The sequence below is a fragment of the Pezoporus wallicus genome, unplaced genomic scaffold, assembly GCF_028554395.1.
Source record: "Pezoporus wallicus isolate ANWC-B61680 ecotype Strahan unplaced genomic scaffold, APGP_CSIRO_Pwel_v1 contig_6401, whole genome shotgun sequence".
In the NCBI taxonomy this organism is placed as follows: domain Eukaryota; kingdom Metazoa; phylum Chordata; class Aves; order Psittaciformes; family Psittacidae; genus Pezoporus; species Pezoporus wallicus.
The window spans coordinates 2,873,731-2,898,350 of NW_026638608.1; the positions used below are offsets into that span (position 1 = coordinate 2,873,731).

The 24,620-nt window shown below is 47.2% G+C and overlaps 1 protein-coding gene across 3 annotated transcripts in view; it reads left to right on the plus strand.

Annotated features, from left to right (window-relative positions):
- Window positions 1–24,620, plus strand: part of TPCN1 (two pore segment channel 1) — a 46,187-nt gene that overhangs the window by 1,812 nt on the left and 19,755 nt on the right. The window contains exons 1-8 of one of the 3 annotated variants that reach the window (XM_057411250.1): window positions 14,812–14,876; window positions 15,417–15,655; window positions 18,444–18,568; window positions 20,934–21,110; window positions 22,390–22,503; window positions 22,762–22,892; window positions 23,702–23,790; window positions 24,365–24,399. In XM_057411250.1, coding sequence (XP_057267233.1) covers window positions 15,565–15,655; window positions 18,444–18,568; window positions 20,934–21,110; window positions 22,390–22,503; window positions 22,762–22,892; window positions 23,702–23,790; window positions 24,365–24,399 — 762 coding nt within the window. In that variant the 5' untranslated portion in view covers window positions 14,812–14,876; window positions 15,417–15,564. Of the gene's footprint in view, window positions 1–14,811; window positions 14,877–15,416; window positions 15,656–18,443; window positions 18,569–20,933; window positions 21,111–22,389; window positions 22,504–22,761; window positions 22,893–23,701; window positions 23,791–24,364; window positions 24,400–24,620 lie in introns of those variants that run through there. The other 2 variants (XM_057411251.1, XM_057411249.1) reach the window with 2 other exon arrangements.

A 24,620-nucleotide genomic window follows, 5' to 3' on the forward strand; every position in this document is an offset into this window, starting at 1 on the left:
TTTCCTCCTGCAACTTCCTGAGCCAGGGGCTGGTTGCTGACATTCAAGATTCCTTCTCCCTCCTCCTCTCCCACCTCTGCAATACCCATCCCTGGCTAAACTGCCCAGTTGACTTTCTCTCAGCTCTGCTGCATCTTTGCTCCATTACATCTCTTTGTCTTTTAAAGTTTAGCTCTCTAATTTAAAGTTAAATAGAAGAGAGAATGCTTCCTCACCCCACTGGTGTATTTATAGGCTTTCTTGTGAGTAATTTTAATCCCTCTTCACTCATCTTTTTCTTCCACCCACCTCCCATCTCTTTAACCCAGTGATAAACCTCACACAACTTCTTTAAAGCCACCATGTTAAAGCACAAGTGTGAGGATGAGCATATTAATAAATAAAACTGTTCCAGTCTGCTTCACTTGAAATACAGGGAAACTGTTTAGGGACCAATTTTGTGCTGCTTGAAAGATTGCTGTGTGGTTTTTGAGAACTCATTTCCTGGGATTCTTTGCATAAAGGGTCTTTTGGCATTGAAGAAGTTTTGCTGTTTTAATCACTGTTCGAGTTGAAATTGCTGAGAAATTACAAAGCTTATTCTATGCAAGGGATACTGGGTGATACAGAGCCCTGTGAAGTCAGGGAGTACTGGGAGAAGGGAATGAAAGATTAGAAGGGGAAAGCTGGAGAAACAACGTGAAAGGCACATTTATTTATCTCTGAGAAGCGGGAAGCTTGAATTAGTGAGTGAACAGGCTGATGCCATTGCTCGCAAAGTAAGCTTGTTTAGGAAGCAGAATGTGTGGTCCAGCTTTCCTCTTTGCCTGCAAAGGAAATCCACTGTGAAATGCACAATGTCCCATGGAGGCTGGGAGCAATTCAAATGTTTCCCTTCTGTTCTGCCTCCACTCCTCTGCTGAGGACTGAAATGGCATTAACAGAGCTGTGTGATTTCACGTTTTTGTTCAGCTTGTCTTTTTCAGGGATGTGAGAAGCCCTTTCAGGAGAGGGAGTGCTGGCAGGGTGATGGTGAAGGCATGGGACAGGGCAGCTCAGAAGGCAGTTTCCTTCTGGTTCTGTGTTCCTTATGCCTAAACTCTCATGGTTCAGCCAGCATTTGGAGGAATAGCTCACTTGTTACTGTGCCCAGCCATCAGCTCTTGGAGATGTGGTGGCAGGTGAAACACAAAGCTGTTATTGAAGTCTCTTCCCAGATACTAGCTGGAACTGTTTGCAGTGAAGGACCCACCAGCCTCTTCCCAGGTGACATGGAGGGAAAGACAAAGTGAAGTGGGTGTAAAGGTGTGAAGTTGTATTGAATCATACACCCAGAGCTGATAAGAACCAAGCTGTTTTGTGTTGCTGTTTCAATGAACCTCTCTAAATATTGATCCATATTCCATCCTGAGCACTGTGTATCTGTGTGATTTCAATGTCTCAGCTCTCATGGCTTTTAAGGAACTTCTTTTGCTTTAGAAGTCAAACAAACAACTTGAGCCATAATGTGGCTTTGTTACAGTTGCGTCCTTGGATAAATGAATTTATAGTTTTGGACTCTTGATGTTGTTTGTCAATGCAGACAAGCTGCAATAAGTAATAACAGGGCTTTTTGAAAACAAGTCTGTTATTGATGCCAAAGAAAGGACTGAAGTGCAAGAGTGAACCTTGCAGAAGAGTCCTCTTCTGGGTAAGTGAGTGTCTTGGGTTAGAATAAACGAAAGCTAAAGGAGAAAACTGGGTGGAAAATGATATTCTTAAATAAAATGTCCAGCTGCAAAAATTAATCTCCCTAATCACACTTAGCAGCAGAAAATCCTTGCATGGAGAGGAATAGTAAAGCTCTGCCTTGGTTTTTGCTGGAGACACCTTTTCCAGGGGGCTCCTGTTTACAGCCACAGCAGAAGGTCAGACTCCTGTAAAGGTGATGGGAATTCAGACCACATCCAGAAAACCGTGGTCCTTGTGGTGCTGATGGTTTTCTGACTACAACACATAGGACTGTGGTGCTGGGTAGTTTTCCTTTCAAGCTCCAGCAGCTGAAGGAGGCAGAGGGAAGTGCTTTCATCACTTGAATCCATGCTAATGATGCTGCCCTTCCCTAATCCATTTTACCTGAAAATCTCCAAGTGCTGCACACGCTCTAATTAAGCTTTCCAGCACCTCTCTGAGTGAATGACTACCAGGAACTGCATTTCTGTAGAAGGCAGACCCAAGGGATGCAATCCTTACGAGACTTCTCCCAAAATGATGTGCTGAAACCAGTGAGAAGCAGCCAGGGTTTAGTGACTCCCATCCCTCACCCACACTCCTGGGAAGCATTCAGATGGGGTTCTCAACAGATCTCCAATGTTTTCCCTAGACAAAGGCAGCATGGATAGCCTTGAAACTCTAGGGCAGTGTCTCTCCTTGAGCTGATGGCAACTAGAAGCAATAAATGAGTGCACATTGATTTAGCCTGTATTAGATCAGATGCAAGATCCTCCTTTGCCTCCCGCATGGAAATTGCTGTAGCCTCAAGTGGAGTTTCAGTGTGTTCAGAGCAGAAAGTACAGCTCGAAGTGTCATACAGGGAACAATATAATATTGTCTGTTTCTCCCACACAATGGATTATGGCAAGTGGAAGAAGTCATCTTTAAACTCTGGGTTTTTACAAGAAAGCAGCTGCATCTGCTGTTGAGGTAAAAATGAATTATTGGACATGGGGAGGGGAGGGAGCAACTGCAACAGCCAGGTGAGATGCTTTCTAGAAGGGTTGTTGGAACATGGGAAGTTAAAACTTGGAAGGCTGAAGTTTCAGCTGAGCCTTTGTGATCTCAGGGTCTGCTGCCCAAGGAGTGAATTGTCAGGAGGACTAGAGCCAGCCTGGCCTTTTGGGTAGAAGAAGTGTTGCTAGTGTGCATTGCTGAGGAAGAGCAAGAGGCCCAGAGTCCTTGGTGAGGAATGTGGCTGTGGGTAAGGAAAGCAGTGACTGCCCTAGAGGCTGTGGGTTTTGTCTGTGGAGCAGTGTGTGGTGTGTGCTGTGCTGTTGGAGCTGCTGAAGGAGGCCTCCCCCTTGCCTTGCTTCTGCACCTCGGCCCCATGCTGTGATGGGATGTGTGAAGAGGCTTTCAGCAAAGCTGTTCTTTGTGGAGCTGCCTGATGGAAAATCGTGTTTCTGGACACAGAGTCTAATTACAGCATTAATGGATGCTCTGTACAACAGACAATTCATCTCCCAATCCACAGGTAGACATTTGTTCTTGGATTGAGGGCAGTTAATGTTGTTCTTTTGAGACATGGGTATTTTGACATGTGCAGTGACCAATGCAACCTGAAGTGTTATAATTCTCTTCTGTGTTGGATCAGGGTCCAGAACATGTTTGTATCAGCAGTGAGGGAAAGTGAGCCTGTCCTGGTAACTCGCAGCTCATCTGGGCAGTGAGTCCCTGCTCCACAAACATCTCTGCCTCATTCCTCCCACTGCTTCCTGTAGTGCCATCCGAGGATGAAAGAGCTCTCCAGGTGTAAAATAAGTGTGTTTTCTGATGGACTGAGGGAACAGAGCATAAATACCTTACCTTTGGGGAGATGCTGCGACCACACAAACTCAGTAGCTGTGCTTGCGCAACCGCTTTAGTTGCTGTGAAAGCATCCTGGCTTTGCTACCTGTGAAGGAAAACAGGCATTTAAAATGTCAGCCATCTAATAGATTTAATGAATCCTTCAGGATCTTGTGGGAAAGTGAGGATTTCAAAGCTTATGTGGATTTGGGCTCTGGTTGTGAAATGCTGCAGCTAATTGGTGTGAGGAAATAGGGATTAGGGAACATGTAAAGGCTTGCAATGGAGCTGGCAGATCCTGGGATCTTTCACTGGCGGGCTCTCCAGCAGCCTCTTTGGTTATCTGGCTTTCTTGGATGCTGGGCAGGATATTTTCCCACCTCATGGCTCCTAGGCTGATTTGCCTTTCATGAGTTCCAGTAGCAGTGCTTCCATTGCAGCCTGTAGGGGTGAAGCATGGCCAGAGCACAGGACAGGGATCTCAGTTTTGGAAGCAGTCTAGTTCTGCTGTTGAAGCTGCTCCTCCTCATACCTAGGTACGTCAGTTAACGTCACTGTGGTCAGCATGTCTCATCTGTAAAGCATGGATGACGCCTCCCTGGAAGTGGGCAGGAAGCCTGGAAATGGGCAGGAAGCCTTCATGACCTGGTTCTGACAAGGTGCAGCTTCGCATTGCTGTGCATGATTTGCTTTTCTTAATATATACCTGCTTAAAATGTATACAGAGGGAGGAATTTTCTACTGGAGCACAAGTGGTAGCTCCGTGTTGGGTTGCTGTTTATGCTTCTGAAAGTCTCATTTCTCTCACCTAACAGCCTTGTTGCATTTCCCGTCTTCTGCCAGTGCTTTTCTAATCCTTTCCTGGCCTCGGTGACTTGTAATGAATGTTTTAAGCAATCAAAGCGAAGCAGAACTGCCTCTGAGATGAGTGAGGGGTGAAGAAGTTGGAAAGGGACATGAACACCCAAAACATAAGGAGATTATTGTTTTCTCCTTCAGTAGAATTTGTTTCCCTGGGTGATGAGCACTGGGAACTCAGAGGGAGGAGGTGAATGCTGCTTTTTAGATGTTGGGTATCTTTCAAACAATGTTAGAAATAGTGGAAAATGTGTTTCTGCTTTTAAGTTCCAAATGCATCACCCTCTGCAATGTCATTTATCCTGAGAATTCAGGGTTTTTTAAGGCAGGACCAACCACCTCAGCTATGCTTTAAGTACTTGTACAGAATGGGTAGAGCTGGTACCTTTGATGCAAGAGAAACAACACGGTGTTGTCGCGACCTCACAAAAGTATTTGTGTTGAGACCTTCTCAACAGGACTTTGTGGTACCTGGAGAAGGAGCAAAGTACCAGGAGGGATTGGGGGCTGCAGTCATCATGTGTGTGTTTTTTCCAAGCCTGCCTTGTTTTCCTCGCCCTGCAGGAGATGGGTTGGCACAATGCACACATTGTGTGTTTCACAGTAGGAAGCTTTGTCCAACAGAATCCCAGCACTGTTGACTCTTTGGTGCAGTAAAAAATAAGAAGTCCAAGTGATTTGGTCTTGAATGCCCCATGCTGTTCAAATGTGAGCGAGTAAAAGAGGATACAAGGTAAAGATGACTTTGGTTAGTGTTCCTGCAGTCAGATGGTTCTTTCTCCTTTGTCATCTCCCGGAGCCCTAGCAATGGATATCATCCTTCAAACACGCTCACTGTAAATTAGGGAGGATGCTGTGGAGTGGGGCAAGGAGTCTGGAAGCTGCTTCTCCTTTTGTGAACACAGGGGTAATGACCTTGATGCTTTGAGGTGAGAGCCCCTTCCTTTTGTGTGCCTCTTCTCTACGACACAGCTCACATCTTTTTGGTGTGAGAGCAGAACAGGCAAAGCCAAGTGGTTTCTCCCCAAGGTGATGGCTTTAGTTGGAAGATGCTGGGGTAAGGGCATGTGCTGTGGCATCGGAGGGCTCTGCTTTTGGAACAGGCAGTCCTGGAACTATAAAAGGTGTTAAAGAGCTTGAAAGTGTTCAAGCTGCAGTTTAAAATCCACAACTTTCCGGCTCTAACCGGTCACTCCTCAGCCACTGCAGCTGACTTGGGAACATTTGGCTCGGGAAGCGGAACAACAGTTGGAAACAAACAGTGATGAGTTTTTTCATGGCTTCCCAGGGACCGCATCAGTTTGTTCATTTTGGTGATTCCTGTGGATTTTTAAGGCACTGTAGATGCAAGATGTTCAGTTTAGCCAAGCTTGCTTAGTGGCAGATTAAAATGAGCAAAGGCTGAGCACGCTGAGTTCACTCATCATAACCAATATGATGCTTCTCAGAACTTCCTTTGCCCTTGGTATCTTCAGCGAGGAATCCTGCCTGCTGCCGTCAGCCCCCCTGCGTTGAAATCCCATTTTACCCATTTGAATGCTGTAAGAAGTGCTGTATAAACCAAACAGGAGCATCTGTGAAGTGGTTAGAGTTGTTGTTGATTGCCTTTTCCTTATTGCCTTCGGGGGGATTTAAGCTTGAATTTGCTGGAAGTAGAATTTATGAGCCAGAACGCTCCATTTCTGATCCTTAAGCTGGGAAAAGTGCGGTGAATTTGATAGGTCTTTCTCTTGCCTCCAACGTCTTTGGCTTTTGATCTGGACCTTGCAGGGCTCTCCCTGTGTCTTTAGCATAATTGCTTTTTGCATGTGGAGAAGATGCCTGGTTTTTACATGGCTGCTTTCTTTACAGGGAGCTTTAGGAGTTCATCCATCTGCTGCCAGTGAGCAGTTCAGCCGGAAGCTCACGCACCGCCACTGCTGGTGTTTGCATCTGGGAGAGGGGGAGGCAGGAAAGGTGTGTTCATATTGATCCACCACAGCACTGTGCAGCTGACAAAGGATCCTGAGGATGACAAGAGGAGCCTAGTGTGATTCGGATCATAGTGGGGTGGGTTGGAGCTTGTATCCAGAGCTGCTTTTATAATAGAATCATAGAATCCCAGCCTGGTTTGGGTTGGAAAGAACCTTAAAGCTCATCCAGTTCCAGCCCCTAGCTACAGGCAGGGACACCTTCCACTAGAGCAGCTTGCTCCAAGCCCCTGTGTCCAACCTGGCCTTGAACACTGCCAGGGATGGGGCAGCCACAGCTTCTCTGGGTACCCTGTGCCAGCGCCTCAGCACCCTCACAGGGAAGAGCTTCTGCCTAAGAGCTCATCTCAGTCTCCCCTCTGGCAGGTTAAAGCCATTCCCCTTGGCCTGTCCCTACATCCCTTGTCCCAAGCCCCTCTCCAGGTTTCCTGCAGCCCCTTTAGGCACTGGAGCTGCTCAAAGATCTCCCCTTCAGGAGCCTTCTCTTCTCCAGGCTGACCCAGCCCAGCTCTCTCAGCCTGTTCCAGCCCTCGCAGCATCTCTGTGACCTCTGGCCTCAAAGATTATTGATTATTATTGTGATCTGTAGTCACAATCTGGTGGTGTCTGCTTGGAACAAAAGGCTTTTCCTTTCCCAGTTATGTGGAGGAATAAAATTTAGGACGTATCTCTCTGCACAGCCTTGTTAAAGCCCCTCATTCTATGGGGCTGGACTCTTGCATTTCCTACATGACTGCCTCCCACACATGTGTGTGCAAACATTGTCATCTGGGACTGTCTCATCATCTGTGTTTTATTCCAACTATAACTGATTTTCTGAGAGCACTCTCGCTATCCTCAGTGCGTTTGGGAAAGTTCTTTGTACAAAAGCAATGTAGCTGCTAAAGGATTGCACTAGAATGCACAAATACATTCCTGCTTTTTGTTAACTAAATGAAGAAATGCCTGTAGAATGAAGCTGAAGTGATCAATCCTGCAAGTGGGAGCACTGAGAACCCACCAGGGTCAAAATGTACTGGTGGCCTGGCCATGCCATTATAGAATAATCGGACATGGGAGGAGGAGGAAGGAATGCCACCCTCCAGGGTAAGTGCTTTGGGGCTGCTGGCTGGGGGTATGAGGCTCCAAAGGAAGTATTTCCATGTTCCATCCCCTTTTTCCTGTGACACACTCAGCCTGGCTGGGGGCATCCGTGCCTGGTGAGAGGCACAGGCGTGGCTGTGTAATCCCTCTTGTCGATGCAGTGTTCCTGCACCACCTCCCAGTGATGTCCAGCTGGGTATTCACTTAGCTCATGGTGAGTCACTGCAGAAATAGGAAAACACTGCTGGGTTTTGTGTCTTTGTTTTCATGGTGCTGAGGGGAACATTGTTTTGCCAGGGTGCTGAGCAGAACACAAGTACCGGAAATGGGATTGAGGAGAGGAATTCTTGCTGACTGCTTGCTGCTTTGCTCTATATCTCTGCCTTACTACCTGCAAGTAGTAGTAAGTGTTGTCCTTTTCCTGACCTGCTGCAGGTGCTTTGGTCCTGCCAGTAAATGCTTCCAAGCAAGTTCCTAAGGAGGAGTTTGGCCTCAGAGTCAGGAAAGGGGAAGTGAGCAAGGCAAAGCCCCTTCCTTTCAAACACAAAGCTGGTGGCAGGACTTTATCTCTGGTGGCTGCAAAGGGGAAGACATCAAAACATGGAAAATTATTCCTATGCTTTGAGAGAGCACAGTTAAATGCTCATGGAAGCTTTAAAGCTGTTGGAGAGGTGGCAAAACGTGGCACAGACATGCCTGTGGTGGCTGCCATGAAAGCAGCTGCACTGCTGTATAGCAAAGGAAGAAAGGAGTGGAAGAAAATCATGAAGAGAAATGGGAAGTTCAGATTGGATGTAGGGAGGAAGCTCTTCCCTGTGAGGGTGCTGAGGCGCTGGCACAGGGTGCCCAGAGAAGCTGTGGCTGCCCCATCCCTGGCAGTGTTCAAGGCCAGGTTGGACACAGGGGCTTGGAGCAAGCTGCTCTAGTGGAATGTGTCCCTGCCTGTGCCAGGGGACTGGAACTGGGTGATCTTAAGGTCCTTTCCATCCCATCCTGTAATTCTGTGACTTGAAGGTGCTTTAAAGGACTTGAGAAACAAAAAGACATGTGAAGTGTTACTGACCTGGTAGGAATTCAAGGTTGACCACTGGTCAGTAATGCTCTGGGGAAGCTCAAGAAATCCTCTGTGTAGTGTGTATTTGTTGAGAAAACAGATGACCTGGTCATTGCGTGCTCTGTTCTTCCATTCCTGTGGTAAATAGAGGTTAAACAGCTGAATCTAGAGGTAGGCATTTAAAAGCAGCAGACCACTTGTTATTCTCCCTTAGGGCTGCAGTGTGAATATTGCTGTGATAAAGACTTCCTTCTTTAAGGAAGATTTTGCACCAGGCAGGACATTGCAGCCAAACAGGGTTTCCAGGCAAAATAGTGGGAAACCAGCAACAGCTCTTCTAAGATCTGGACTTAAAGGGCAGTTTTCCATGTTGGCCAGTGTGGGTTTATGGAAAGGTGAGTGCCATATGGACCTGAACCCATGCTCTAACTTATTTGGTGAGGTTGCAAGAGAGCTTGATGCCGTTTTGAGAAGATATTTACTTTGGCACCCCCGCAGCATTTGGATTGAGGAAGTGAACAGTACAAATCAACACTGTGTAGGCAGTGAGTCTGCAAAGAGTCTGAGGGACCGGTCTCAAAATCCAACTGGTTGTTGGGACTGGTTGGTGAATAGGTATGTTATTAGCAGGGGCTGTCACAGGGGTTACGTGTTGTCCCTCTGCCAACTGCAACGTTCCTTGCACGATCAACTGAGCTGAAAGTGAGCATGTGGGACACTTGTCCAGTGTGTATATGGGGTGTGTATTCCTCAGACCTTACAATAAGAATCATGTTTAGGGTAGGCAGGTGATGGTGCCATTGTATTCATGCTTGGTGTGGTTCTAGTGCCCTTGTTCCTGCTCATCCAAGACCCATGAGGCTTAGAGGTAGTTTCAGTAACTGGGTAACACTGAAATTGTGTCTGTTGGAATAAGCACGTATTTGACAGTGTTTGGAATCACTTGCTGAGAGTTGGAGAGAGTTCTGCAGTGCTGGAAGACTTTAGACATCAAAATTGTCTGTCTTCTGAAGATAGGGTTAAGTATGAGAACTGTAGCACCTGGAGTAAGGACCGGTTGAGGGAAACCCCCCTGGCTGCTGGTGTGCAGATGTTTAACTCCTTCCTTCCTTCCTCGCTAATGGTTTAACTCCTTCCTTCCTCTACAGCCATGTAACCTCTTCAGTTCCTGCCACATGTGCAGAGATCTTACTGGAGAGCAGTTACGCAGCCCCAGAGACTGGGGGGTTCCCCATCCCTTTATGTGCAGCTTCCTCTGAAGTTGGCAGCTTCTCCTTCCTGGCTGAGGCACAATAGTGAGGCAGAGGAGTTGTGGCTGTGTTATCATTTAGAAGCAGCGTGGTGGAGTTGTGTTCTGACACCACAAAACACAATTACCTACCTCTCCCTACTGTACCACAACAAATAACTGCCATCAGTCTCAGCCTGCCATGGTAAGGCATTGGAGTTTTGCCATAATCTTGTTATTTAACTAAATTTATCTCATTTTCTTGCTATCCCTCTCTCTTTAGGGCGTGCCTTATTGCTGCCTACTCTGTTCTAGTCCTGCTCCAGCTCTGGGTGGTCATGCAGGAGGATTTTGCCCAAACTAATACTGATTTCCTCACATAAGGAAAGTCCTTCCCATTGTTAACTGTGACTTCCCTGGAGGGCTGGAGCTGGCAGTGGGACCTGGCAGCACACTGCTTTGGGTAAAAAGGCCAGATTGCAGCTTAATCAAACATCTTTCCAAACGGCATCAGGCAAATCCAAAGGCTCTGCTTTGGAGAATTGAAATGAGGAACGTGCTTTTAAAATGCTGACATTGTGTTGTTACTGATGCTAAAGCAGCTCTTTTAACGTCTTAAAACCATGAGGCATCAGTTTCCCGTTTTGGTACAAAAAGAGGAAATTCCTTCATGTAACAGGGTATGTTAAAGAACTGCTCTATCTGAGAGATTCAGATATTGTCTCTTTCCCTTCCTGTTGCTTCCTCCAAAAGTACATTAGGAATTGTGTGTATTTCATGTCTGGCCTCTCATGAGCCATACTCTTTGAGCTCGTCTCTTTATTTTGGGGGGTGGTAAGTAAAACCTTTATTATATCCAGTTGTTTTTATTCCATTCTAAATCAGCTGTATCGTAAAGCCCCTCAGTGGCTCGGCTATTTAATCCCAGTTACAGAAGAATTCTATTTCTGTGTCTGTAAAGCCTTTGTTGCTGTGATAGGATCAGTCTGACAAGATTACGGCGCATATAAAATGATCGGTGATGTAAGGCTGTAGATGATCCTTCTGTTGTGGTTTTGACTTCTCCTTCTTGTGGTATGGAGGTTCGCTTGTGAAGATCAGAAATAAAGGATATGAAACAGGCAGCAGTTTGCTTTAACACACTAGCGAGATTCTTAATTGTATTTTCCTAACACAACCTTTTATGTGAGTATTACAGAATAAAACTGCTGTGGTTGGACTTTGCAGCTCTGTAAGAAGCAGGTACTCCGGTGTTACACAGTCTTAGCTTGTGGAATGTCAGGTTCTGGCTCTCTTACGGTATTTCATGGACTTTCTCATGCAGGAGGATTTAGTCACACATCTGGCAGAAAGCAGCTTTGTGGAAGAGGGCTTATGCATGCAGTGGTTTGTGTGAGCTGCTGGAAGAAGATGCAGCTGAGGAGCAAGAGCTGGTAAGGCAGGTAATGTTATTGCAGGATGCAGCTCTGGGACACAAGGAGGGATCCTCCTTTGAGGAGGCTTTTGAGCTGTGTGGTCTGGTGTGTATCAGTGAGCTATGGGAGGCTTAGAGAGGTCAGGGCTGGCCTCTCTAAGGGCGACAAAGCATCTGTCAATTCATCTCCAGCCACTGAAGCCTCTCACTAACCTGAGTGTGGATCCCAGGCATCCCAAGTGGAAGGGATCTGTCCCTCTGCCTCTTGCTGCTACATATTCAAGAGTGACAATTGGCCAGCAATCAAGCATTTTCTGGTCAAAGCTTCCAACATAGCAAGAGGAAAAAGAATCAAGCCCAGAGTGAGTCAGTGTTGAGATCAAAGGAGGGTGGATGCCCTAAGAGACAAGACAGTGAGCTGCACAGATGAGGATCTGCAACTAACTGATCCCTTACCCTTATTTGCTTAGAAGCCTTTTACTTTTTCTTCTTCTTTCTTACAAATGTCCCTTTTTTTCCCTGTGAGGTGGTGCAGGAGGTAAATGTCCAAGTGAATTGTCATAGCTCATCCCCCATTGAATGGTGAGTGAGCTGTAAAGCAAAGGGTTAACTGACTATTGGCTCTGACCCACTCAGAGCAATTGCTGGCCGGAGCCATGGCTTCTGCTGAGACAAAACAGTTTCCTCCCAAGCTTTAGCTGCTCTGTCCTCGTGTTCAGCTTGTGCATCAGGGTTGTTACATGTGTACAGTGCAGATGTTAGCAAGGATACAGCAGTCCTCTAATTAAACAACACGGGGCTTAAGTTGTCTTCGCTATAAGACGATAGGCAGCACAACTGATACGAGGCAATAATAGATAAGAAGTGGCTTACCATGCTGAGGGACATCTGCTCCTCCTTCATGTGGATTCAGCTCCCTGGAGTGTGGTGGATGATAACATGAAGGGAGCTCGTGTTGATGCTGTAGGAGCTGCCTGGATTCTCAGGGGAAGGTGGGGTCAGTGCTTCAGTCTCCTCATACCACTAACAGGAAGTAGCAACATCCATATTTTTACCAATAAACTTTTCTGTGTTAAATAGGAAGCAGAAGTGACTTTATTTGTTGAGCTTCACAGCAAGTGAGTGCTGTGAGGGTATAGTAAGACAAAGAGCCCTGAGGCCTTTGCATATGTTTCTGCTGTGCAGTCGTCTCTAAGGAAGAGCGTGACTCAGTTACACTGACTTGAAATACTCGCAAGGAAATGATTTCTCTTGCAGCAGAAGGGCTTGGCACTGTACTCTGGAGCTGCCCTGCTTTTCCTAGGCAACAAACGGCTAGTAAATTGTTCCGACTTCCCCATAACATCTCCTGAAAGCAGGACAGGCGCTGGGATGTGCTGAGCTGCAGAGCTCGCTCCTGCGGTGCTGAACTGGCAATCAGGCACTGAAGGCAGTGATTTCGCTGTCTGTATCTCTCACCTCTGAGATGTGTGGCCAAATGCCAAACCAGCTGCGCTTTCCAGGCAGCTTCCAGCTTTTGTTCCTCCTGGGTAGGTGAGTCTGGCCTTGAAGAAGCCAAATGCACACATGTTCATGCTTCAGCACTTGAAAAGGAGCAGTTTCTTATCAGCCGCAATGGAGTGGGGAGATAAATCCTCTGGAGGTGAAGCTACATGGCATGTAAGCACTTGGAAGGGAAAATGCCATGGTTGGTGCTGGTACAACTCCAGCATACTTGACTAATATCTTGGCTTTGGGACTGCAGGCGCCTGTACAGCTTGTGTTGAGGAAGGGTAGGCATCTACTTCATTTCCATGGTTTTTCATGGATTTGTCTTCTGTGTGGGCACCTCATGTAGTTCCTGGCTTTCCAGGAGAGAGGAGTGCTGCTGCTTGTCTTGACAGATAAATGCTGTCCTCCTCCTGCAGCCTTCTTCATCCTCACTGCAGCCTCAGAGAGCTGGCAGCTTGAGCCAGCATGGGGATCCTGCACTGGGACAGGTCAGGAGGTCTGGGAAAGCATCTTTGATCCTGTTGGGATCTGCCTTCTTCCATGGCCTTCCAGCATTGCTGGGTGCCTGGTTCAGTTTCCTTTTAACTGAAAGCTTGAGCTCTGTGAGTTAGGGTAATTGGGTACAAATACAGTCAAGAGGGATAGTGTTAGGAACAGAGGTGGTGTGATGAATGCAAAGCCTGAGGAGAAAAGGCTCTGGTTAAGTGGCGCAGCAATGATGGTGATGAGGGACTGAAGCCAGGTCACTCTCAGCCTGCTCCATGCCCTTTCCCTGCTTGCAGAGGGGTTCAAGCCTCCCAGTGAGACCTTAGTGCTGCTTACGCATCCATATGGACTCTCACAGCAAACTTCGGAAGCATTTGCTCAGCTCTAGGGAGCCACATCTGCCTTGGACAGCCTGCCCTCTTGGAAGTGTGTCCAGCTCCAATAGGAAAAGACAGTGCTCCTGTGAAAGAACAGCTGGCAAGTGTGTTCCCTAACAGGGTTCATGAAGAAGAAATTATGACTATAAGGGTAGGGGTAAATGCAAGACGGTTCTTACGAACAAGGCTGAAAGGACAAAGTTGGTACCAGATTATATTTAATGAAGAAGGGCCACAGAGATGCTATGAGGGCTGGAGCAGCTCTGCTCTGGAGCCAGGCTGAGAGAGCTGGGCTGGGTCAGCCTGGAGAAGAGAAGGCTCCTGAAGGGGAGATCTTTGAGCAGCTCCAGTGCCTAAAGGGGCTGCAGGAAACCTGGAGAGGGGCTTTGGACAAGGGATGTAGGGACAGGCCAAGGGGAATGGCTTTAACCTGCCAGAGGGGAGACTGAGATGAGCTCTTAGGCAGAAGCTCTTCCCTGTGAGGGTGCTGAGGCGCTGGCACAGGGTGCCCAGAGAAGCTGCTGATGTCAGTCTGAATGACAGATTGAACTATAAGGATATTTTTGCTGCATTATGTCACTTGCTCTGCCTTCCACACAGCTTGCAGAGTTCTGTTATCACAGGTATGCGTGCTAAAATAGCATTATCCTGGCAGGATGGCAACGAGCAGCTCCATCAAGACCTTCCTCAGCCTTGTAGGAGAAAGCCCTGGTGAGTCCAGTAAAGGCACATGGCTTTGGAGACAGGCGAGGTAATTAGAAGCATCTCAGTCTGTTTCAGTGTAATGCCATAAAAAGCGTGTGCTATCTAGAAAGCAGAACATCTGGCAAACAGGCTAATGAGAGCCAGACTGGGAGAGCTCGGAGGCAAATGGGAGAGCTACCCTGTAGAGTTTGTTTATAACTCTTTGAATCTCTAGGAGGTTACTAGTTTGGATTAAAAAATACATATATATTATCGATTAAAACAAATGCAGACCCCAAAGAGCAAACAATGAGAGTCTGAATTGACTTAGTTTGACATGTAATAGCCTGGCTGGGAGGGTGGTGTGTTCCTGGAAATGTTTTCTGTCCCTTCTTCTGCTTCCAGCTCTGTTCTCGAGATCCCCCATGAGCATCTCTGAACCAGAGGAGTATATTTGCTCTCTGAGCCAAAGGAGACTTTTCCCTTCCCTTAAGCAGGGAATTTGTTTCGCAAAGGGAGAAGTTTGGGCTCTACAAAGTTTCTGCTCCTGCTCTTTTTCTTTCTCTTTTCTTGTTTTTTTGTTGGTTTTTTTTTGTGGTTTTGTTTTTTATTGTAATGATGACATATGGAAACTATTTACACAGGAGCATGCTCTGCTGCACTGAATGGGAATGTTGGAGTCCCGGCAGTATCGTTCCGGATGCCTTGTGTAAGCAGCCAGCTGGTTTTGCTTTTCCTTCCCCCCCCCCCCCCCCCCCCTTTCTTTCCCTCTCTCCCTTTTCAGGGAACGCCTGGGATAAGTTACACCAGTGTGGAAAGAAGCTTTGCCATCTGTGAGCAGCTCAGTTCGTTTACTTTGCCATGCCCCTTGTACTGTGAGCTCCACAAATATCTGTTTCCTTTGCTTGCGGGGGGCAGGGGGGAGGCTCCTCGCTGTGAGCAGTCAGCACTTGGACTCCTTTCCCCATAGCTGTTCACGTTCACTGGTGAGCAAGTTCTTGCTCTATTCCAAAAGAAGAGAGCGTGGCACACGAAACCTGGCTTCCCCACCACGGTCATGCTTAAAAGCTCTTTGTCCCGCAGCTAAGCCTTCCAACAACTTGCACTTAGAAACATCCTGCTGCTTAGACAGCGATAGGGAAACGATTTAACTGAAGTCTGAGCCACCTTCCTCAGAGGGGAGGGGAGAAAACGTTTAGTTCTGCAGAGAGCAGAGGAAAACCTTCTGTGCTTTCTGTAGCTTCTTCAGGAGAAAGCTCTGCAGCTCTCCCCTTGAAGGAGCTGTGAACTGAGGATCGGCGTTCGGAGGGGAGGGAGGGAGGAACTTCACATCTGACTTGTCTCCCTGGCCCCGTCCCTGAAGCCAAGCGTGCCTGCTTCCCGATGTGGGAGCTGCCATGCAGTGGAGAGAGCAGCCTGCCATCTACTTCGAGGATTACGGGAGTCCTGTGGAGAGATCCTCCTATCTCATTGAGCTCCATACTAATGGTAAATGCCGTCGGGGATGTTCTGCAGCACGAGCGGAGTGGAGTTGGAGGTTGCATTAGTCTGTGTCATTGTTATCATGGGAGCAGCTGAGGAAATTAGCTAGCTGGAGGGCTGCCAAACAAACAGGCAGAGGGTTGCTTTTCAAATGTATTATTATTTTTATTATTATTTATTATCCAGATGATGCTCTTGCCTCAGGGATGCTCGATCAACCTTCTGGTACCTGATGGGGAAGGAGCTGAGCCACAAAATGCAGCTCCCCACTTCACCAGTACATTTTCTGTGCCTAGAAAGATGATGCCTGGTTGAGACGGGAGGAAAACATCTTGGGTTTCTGGAGTTATTTTTTGTTGCTGATTTGCATCTCTGAGTGCTGTTTTGTATTCACAACCTTGATCTCATGGGACATCTCTTCTGTTTCAGCTGTGAGTCCTCTGTGTGAAGTGCAGAGAGGGGGCCTGGGGTTTTGTTGGGGTGTCTCTTTTCCTAGTGTTGATCCTTTTCAAAGAGAGGTTGGTCTTTGTGAAAAAGGGTAAAGGTGTTTTTGGCATCTTTTGATTTAATGCTTAATTTGTTTAATGCCACAAACCTTCACTGATTTGACCACAGCATGCTTTGGTGTTCTACTGTAATGCTGCAATAACATGGTAATATTGTAAGGACCTGCTTAATATGTCCCTCCTCCCTAAAATTGCTGGTGCAGCCAAGGTGTGGATTCTGTGCTATTTCAGTGTCTCCTGAATGCCCCCCTTGCAGTTCTGATCCAACCCTGGGGCAAGAGCACAAGAGGGACGTGGAGCTGTTGGAGCGAGGCCAGAGGAGGTCATGGAGATGCTGCGAGGGCTGGAGCAGCTCTGCTCTGGAGCCAGGCTGAGAGAGCTGGGCTGGGGCAGCCTGGAGAAGAGAAGGCTCCTGAAGGGGAGACCTGAGAGCAGCTCCAGTGCCTAAAGGGGCTGCAGGAAACTGGAGAGGGGCTTGGGACAAGGGATGTAGGGACAGACCAAGGGGAATGGCTTTAACCTGCCAGAGGGGAGACTGAGATGAGCTCTTAGGCAGAAGCTCTTCCCTGTGAGGGTGCTGAGGCGCTGGCACAGGGTGCCCAGAGAAGCTGTGGCTGCCCCATCCCTGGCAGTGTTCAAGGCCAGGTTGGACACAGGGGCTTGGAGCAAACTGCTCCAGTGGAAGGTGTCCCTGCCCATGACAGAGATTGGAGCTGGGTGAGCTTTAAGGTCCCTTCCAACCCAAACCAGTCTGGTATTCTACGATTCTATGACAGAAGGAGCACTGAAAATGCAGAAGGGTTTTTGCTGTCAGGCTGCAGTCTGTCTCCTTGAAAGGCACACGTGGTAAAAGCCTCATAAATACTAATATTTCAGAACTCTTTAGAGCTCACAATATAATGCATGTTGCTGTCGTCTTTGAATTACAAAGCAAACAAACCCAGAAGATTCCAGTCCTGGACATAAATAAAAAGCTCCGTCATTCACTTTGTTCAAGCAATGTGATCATTCAAGGTGTGAAAGGGATGTGGGCGAGGAATCAGCCTCATTCAAACACTTGTCCAGATTTTGAGTGGTATTTTAAGCTTCTGGGGGAAGCGAGGAAGAGAAATAGGCTTCATGCTGCAGGATTCTCAGCAATCTGAGCATGCAATCTGGAAAGGCTTCACAAATCCCAGAGAAATGTTTTCTTCCCTTGATTTGAGGGTGGAAAAGGCAGCTGGGGCTCCACATTGGTGAAGGGGTTTCTGCTTGCTTCCCACTCCCTGCCTCTGTGCCAGGAGCACAGTGGTGCTGTTTCTCTTGGTGGGGGTAGATCTTTTTGGCATTGGCATTTTATCCCCTCCGGAGGGTGTTCTAAAGGGACTGAATCACTGATTCAATCAGGATTATTTTGTCCTAGCAAAGAGATGCAGCAAATCTTCAGCGTGCTGTCACGAGAGAGGCAAAGAACCTCATTGTCATTTTGCTCCCACCCTCAGGTAACTTCTCACAGCACAGAGAGAACAAGCTACCACATCACAGCTTCTGTGCTCGTGAAAAGCAGGAAATCAGCACTCCTGCACTGGCAAGATCCATTTTACATGGGCTGTCTTTGGGAACATGAGACACTGGAGGAGGGAAGTCTCTTCTGAGAGCAAGAACTGTGTGCTTTGGGTAGTGATTGAAACTCTGGAGCACTGAGTGCATGAGCAGCTCTACCACAGCCTTCATGCTTGATCCTAAGCAGGTCTCACTGAGGTATATTCTTTGTCAAAGGTGCAACATCCAAATCCCAATCCCAGAAGCAGCAAGCAGGTGACGTTCCCTTTTTGAGCAGTAATTGTCTTCATGCCTGGGTTTCACGTGTTTTCATTCCTTTAATGAAATCTTTAGTTATGAAATCTGGTGCTAGTGTTCAGTAAAGCAGGTGTTGGTAGGGTTTTTGTGGTGAGACCTGAAAGTTCCAACATCAATCTGTTGGATAGGAAGAGAAATAGGAAGAGAAATATGAAGAGAAACTCTTGCTGTTTGTTTCCATCAGAGGGGTATTGGTGTTAAAGAAGATGCTGTCTCTTTTGCTGATCTTCTGGGAGCATTCTTGGGCTGAAATGCAGGGTTTGAGTGTGTCCCTTAAGCTCTTACATGCAAAGAATCAGTTTGCCTATGTACAGGCTGGTGGTGTCCTGAGTACTCTGCCACCTCTTGATGTTTGTCTCTGGTCCTGGTGCCTGCCTTGTTTCATGCCTCCTGATCAATCTCAGCTTGCTTAATTGTGAATCAATGTGTCTCTTATTCTACTGCTGCAGATGGAGGTAGCTATGATGTTATTAATGACGCATCCAGCCCTGCTGCGGGGGACTGCTGCGCGCAGCAAAGCTCTGCCCGACACAACTGGGAAATGAACTACCAAGAGGCAGCAATCTACCTCCAGGTGAGCCCTGCTGTTGGGGTGCTGTGTGAAAAATGGACTGCTCAAACTCTGGTAGTGCTTTGATAGAAGAAACATTGAGCTTCCATGTTGAGGTTAATGGATTAGCTCCTTGTGAAGGAATCTGCTTGAAGAAGAGAAGCTGCATGGAGACCTCAGAGCAGCTTCCAGTATCTGAAGGGGAGCTACAAGGATGCTGGACAGGGACTCTTCATCAGGGACTGTAGTGATAGGACAGGGGGTGATGGGTTCAAACTGAAACAGGAGAAGTTCAGGTTAGATATAAGGAAGAAGTTCTTTGCTGTGAGGGTGGTGAGGCAGGTTGCCCAAAGAAGTGGTAAATGCTCCTAGCCATGGCAGGGGGTTGGAATTGGATGCTCTTAGGGTTGTTTCCAACCCAAACCATTCTGTGGTTCTGTGATTCTAAGAATGGGGCAGTGCTGGAAGCACCTTCACATGACCTCTGGCAAGTCATTTGGGAGCAACTGAAGAAGCTACCCATCCCCTCCCATCTCTTCTAGTGTCAAGGACTGTAGTAGTTGAGGGATTCAGTGTGTGTTCAGTTCTGCCACCTTGCCATGGAGATGTCTGTAACTTGTCACAGATTGTCCTGTCATCTCTCCAGTCATCCCAGCGTGAATGGTCAGTGCCCTCCTGGAGACATCTCCTGTTCTGGAAGTGCAGGTCCTGTTCTGGAAGTGCAGGGCCTATTCCTGCCTTGGCTGCAGGTTGGGTGGGTGGCCCTGGGGTGTTTGTTTAGCATCATTCAAGCCCTGGAAGTCGTGTAAGACACAAGAGCAACACTGACAACGCACTGGTAGCTCGAGGCCCTCCCAGGCTTTTGTTTAAACTCATGATTATTGGAGCTGCTCTGCAAAGTGTCATTGAGTTGCTGCAGTGGCTGATGGTAATGTACACAGCAGGCTTGGCCCTTCACATGCACATTATTCTTGCTGCTGCCTTGACCAGTGGTCATAATGACAGTGCCCTTGAACTGAAGCAGGCAGAACTTAAAGAGCATGCAGCTTGTTTATTTGAACCAGTAGCTGCAGGCAAGAGTGTCTTATCTGAATAAGAGCTCTCTGCTGTCCAGCAATGTTTTGAATTGCTTGGCTACCGAGAGGCAGAATTGAGCCTGGTTTTCATCCTGCAAGTGTGTTTTGTCAAGCGTGAATGAGGATGCCCTGCTGCTGGGAGCTGCAGCTCTCTTGGAGTGAGGGATATGGAGCTCGCTGCTGGGTTCTGTCCTGCTCACAAGCTGGCTGCCTGACCTGGCAGCGCTCCTTTGTTCTTCAGCAGAAAGCAAGATGAGTAAATGAGAAATGTTTGAAACCCTCTTCTGAATTAGTCTCGAGAATGCTTCACTTCTTAGAAGAGAGCCTGTTTCCTGACCTTGTTACCCATTTGCAATCACAGTTACTCGCCTTTGATAGCAATAGCTTGCTGTCCTTACAGTAATTGCCTACCTGGAAAGATGTTAATTTAAAAACCCACAAACAAACCATTTTTTCTTGTGCATCTGAGTGACCCAGTGGAGCAAAAATGGTCTCTTATGATGGTTTCCAATTGGCTGCAAGATTCCCGTGAGTAACAAAGGCTCCCTTGCTTAAACCACTGACTCAAGAAAGAAGAGAAGCTGTTGGAAGCTTCTGCATGAAAACCCTCGAAATTCTCCCCAAGCAAAGTTTCATCCTAGAGGTAAAGATAGCACTGGTGTAGCTGTGTAAAAATCAGTCGCAGGCAGATTGCTAAGATGGAGTACCTGACCTTTTCCTGTTAATTAAGCTTTCTAGTTAAGAGGGAGTGAGAAATATGCATTGAGGCTTGTTGATTTTACATGGAGTCTGTCTTCCCACATTCCTGAAGCAGAAAACACTGTGTGTGCTCCAGTGTTTTCTCCCAGACATTTTGCAAGGCCAAGATAAAGAGGAGCCACTGTGAGGCAGGTACCCTGGAGCTTATCTCTGTGTTTTTCCTGGTCTGTCCTGAGGAAGTTAATCAAAGCAGCGTGTAAACATGTGGAAGTGATGGCAAGTGCGTGCTGTGTTTATGCTGGGGTGTTGACCGAAGTTTCTTTGCCTGCCTCTATAAACTCTTTCAGCACTCTTCATTTTAAGGCTTTCTGAAGCAGGAGTTCGTGGATGTTAAGGAGTTTCATTACTGAAACGTGCTTATGAACGGAAGGGAGTGTCCTGTGTGTGTAGAGCTCATTCCTCGATAAATAGATCAATGCTAGGCTGTAACGTGGGGATAGTCTGATGGGAATTGTATCTAATCCTTCTAAAAGTCTGTATTCTTCATGTGGAAAGCTCTGTTACAATACCAAGAGTTGCTAATGCTGTTCTCTTCTTTATTCCTGCTGCCCTAGGAAGGAGAAAATAATGACAAGTTCTTCACTCACCCCAAAAACGCCAAAGCACTTGCTGCCTACCTCTTTGCACACAATCACCTTTTCTACCTAATGGAGCTGAGCACTGCACTGCTGCTCCTGTTGCTGTCTCTCTGCGAAGCACCGGCTGTTCCCATGCTCCGTCTTGGCATCTTTGTAAGTACTTTTGGGCACAATGAAGAAGTCTGCCTGTTCTGCAGTGCTGGGTGAGAGGAAGAAGAAGGCTAAGCATAGAGGAAGAAGGGAGCAGTAGCAGGAAGAAAGCCACCTGGCTTGTTCTGTAAATTGGTTGAAAGCAGAAAAGCCAGGCAGCAAAACATCCTTTTTTCATCTGATGGGCAGAGACCACAATGAAAGTATCATTTATTTCATCTTCTCCATTTGTGCAGATGAGGAGTGTGTGGTTTTCCCTTTTTCTTGTGATAACTCAAGAATCTGTGTGCTGTTAAAGTCATTTTCAGGGTTAGTGCCCTTAGCTCAGCACCATCACTGGTTCCTAGAATGCAAACAGATCTCAGCCTGGGACAGGTTGCTAAACCTCCTCCTGGCCTCTCCTCCCAGTGTTGTGAGCACTGTTTTTAACGTGTGAGTGACTTTAAGTTTTATGTCTAACATTCCCAAAACGCAGGCTGAGAGAAGGGGCACACAAAGTGGTGCGTGCTGTTGTCAGTCCACAACCGCTTCATGAGGTACCACTGGTCAGGCACAGTGCTAGGAGCTGCTGTTGCTGCTGGGAGAATCTACATCTGCTTTTGGGGCTGTTAATGGTACTCTAGGACATGCCAGGGGTGTAGAACAGCTGTGACAACCTGGGGTCAGAGTATTGCTCAAGATGAGGCATGGCTGCATAATTCAGTTGGGGTTTGAGCTGTGACTAAAGCTGAAGTTGTAAGAAAATTCTGTTGTCTTCTTTCTGCTGCATTTTGCATATTCCAACAGGGACGGGGTCCTTCAGCACTGCCCAAAGCAGTGCTCTCCTCCAGAGCTTGATAGGACCCTGTCTGTAGTTGTCCAGAAGGTCTGAATCAAGAGGAAACCTTTCCCTATGGAAATCCTCTCTGCCCAGCAGCTCTTCTTCCTGCATTACACTAGTCTTACTTCAGTCTCAATCTTCTGAAGGTGTTTCTGCTGAAGTTACTGGGGCCTTGCCCTTTTGTTTCAAATGTATCAATGCATTTTTGGATGTGTTCTTCAAGTCCAAAAGGGATGTGGATTTCAGGAAATTCTGAGCTCATACTGATCAGAGGACAATAATAAAAGCACAAAGCAAATCAGTGCTGTGTTAGCTCTGAGAGTGGTCTTGGGTTTTCCTGCCTGTGTCAGAGCTGTGCTTAGACTATTGTCAAACCCATGTGCTTCTTCAGAAAGGAAGGGCGGAAGCTTGGCCTCTTCTATGCTGCTGCTTTTAACCAGAAGCTTTGCTGCATTCTGACAGGTCCATGCAACCCTGGAGCTGTTTGCATTAATTGTGGTGGTCTTTGAACTCTCCATGAAGATGAGGTGGCTGGGCTTCCAAACCTTTATCAGGCACAAAAGGACTATGGTAAAGGTAAGCTGTGTGTTTGAATGTTAGTGTTTCTCCTTCAGCATCTTCAGGAACCAAAGAACCAGGTTAAATATTGGCCTGTGCTGTAGCAGAGATGACTTAGCCATGTGTCCCAGCTGCCAAGTGATTCATGTGAGGTCTCTTAAGCTCTCAGGGACAACTCCCATGCTTCAAGTGTCCAAAGAAATGGGTGGTCAGTGAGAGCTTTGCCTTTGCCAAAAGGAGACTGAGCTGTGCCTCTCATTAACCCTTTCTTTGCAGACTTGTGTGCTCTTTGTACAGTTCATCGAGGCCATCGTGGTGCTGGTGCGCCAAACCTCGCACGTGCGCATCACCAGAGCTCTGCGCTGCATCTTCCTGGTGGACTGCCGCTACTGTGGGGCTGTCAGAAGGTGAGGGGGCAGCTGCCTGGGCTTTCTGCTGTCATGTCTGGGACTGACGGGGCAGGAAAAGCACCCTGATCCTGCAGGCATCTCAGGATGTGTCTTTAAGGGGCATTTTGGATCTTGTATCAGTCTTTTGTAATTGCGGCTGAAGTGTACCTGGTGTCTTGGCAATGCAGGGAAATTTCGTAGTTAGAAGATTTGGATGTGCTCATAGAACCATAGAATGGTTTGGGTTGAAAAGGACCTTAAGATCATCCACTTCCAGCCCCCTGCCATGGGCAGGGACACCTCACACTAGATCATGTCGCCTAAGATCTGTCCAACCTGGCCTTGAACACTGCCAGGGATGGGGCAGCCACAGCTTCTCTGGGCACCCTGTGCTCACCACCCTCACAGTAAAGAACTTCTTCCTTATATCTATCCTGAACTTCCCCTGTTTAAGTTTAAACCCATTACCCCTTGTCCTATTGCTTATGTGTACTGTCCTCAGCTGTGTAAACCACCTCAGAGAGCACACATGGCTGTATTGTTTCTGGCTCCCAGGTTTGTCTGTAAACTGCACAATGAATCACATAGCTTGTCTTTAGTCTGGAGCAGGAAAGTTGACAGGGTGACATGGGTATTGTTTGCAGTACCTGAGAGCTGCCTGCAAAGGACAGATAGGTAGCTTGGAAACAATCTTAGCTTTCTACTTCGGGTCCTTGGAGGGAGTGGGAAGGAAGTCCTCAAGTATGGTGTGTTGTCAGGGTTTTTTTCCTTGCCACCCTGGAAGAGAAAACATGCAAGTTTTACTTCATTGCTGTTCTACCTTGCAGAAATCTGCGACAGATCTTCCAGTCCCTCCCACCATTTATTGACATTCTTCTCCTCCTGCTTTTCTTCATGGTGATTTTTGCCATCCTGGGTGAGTTGTATTTATGGAATGTGAAGTCATGCTCTTATACCAGACACACAGCCTGGATGAATATATAGCTGATCAGACTCAAAGTCCTGCCAAGTTCTTCCATTTATCCCATTTCATTTGCAGTCATCTGGAAGGCAGAATTAAAGATCCAAACGATCTAGAAGCTGAGTATTTGATTTTGAGACAAAGGTCCTTTGATCTCTGCTAAAAGATAGCCTGTGCTCTGTTTGTTTGTGGTTCCATCAACTATTCCTCAGTCCTTGTAAGATTAGTCTACATTCCCACAAATACATATATCTGTAGTGTACCTGTTACAAGTCCTATACTCAAACCATCCCCAGAAAGTTTGCTTTCCAAACGGGTTGGTGCAATGCCAATGTCATGTATTGACAAATCTGTATGGAGGAGGCCTTCCAGATACTCTTCTCTTCATGGTTTCAAAGAGGGCTTACTCTTTGTATGACCTTCTTTTTGGGAACAGAGACTCACTAATGCGTGACATTAAACAGACTGGTTTTGTTTCTTCTTTCCCCCTTTCTTCTCTTCTCCTCTCCCTTCCCTGCTGCTTCTCCAGGTTTTTACTTGTTTTCTCCTAACCACTCGGACCCGGTGAGTATCCCTGATTCTTGCAGCTGAAACCTCAGTCTCATTTTAACAGGCTGAAGAATCAAACATTGTTGTGTAGACATAGCCTGTTCCTGGCAGGCCACGTACAAGCTGGTCAGAGGCTGCTTGGCAGTGTTACCCTGGTTTGCCCTCTGCTCGGAAGGAAGACAGTGCAGAGAACTTCCTTAAAGACAGGATGTCCCAAAGGGAACATTCATAGAGTT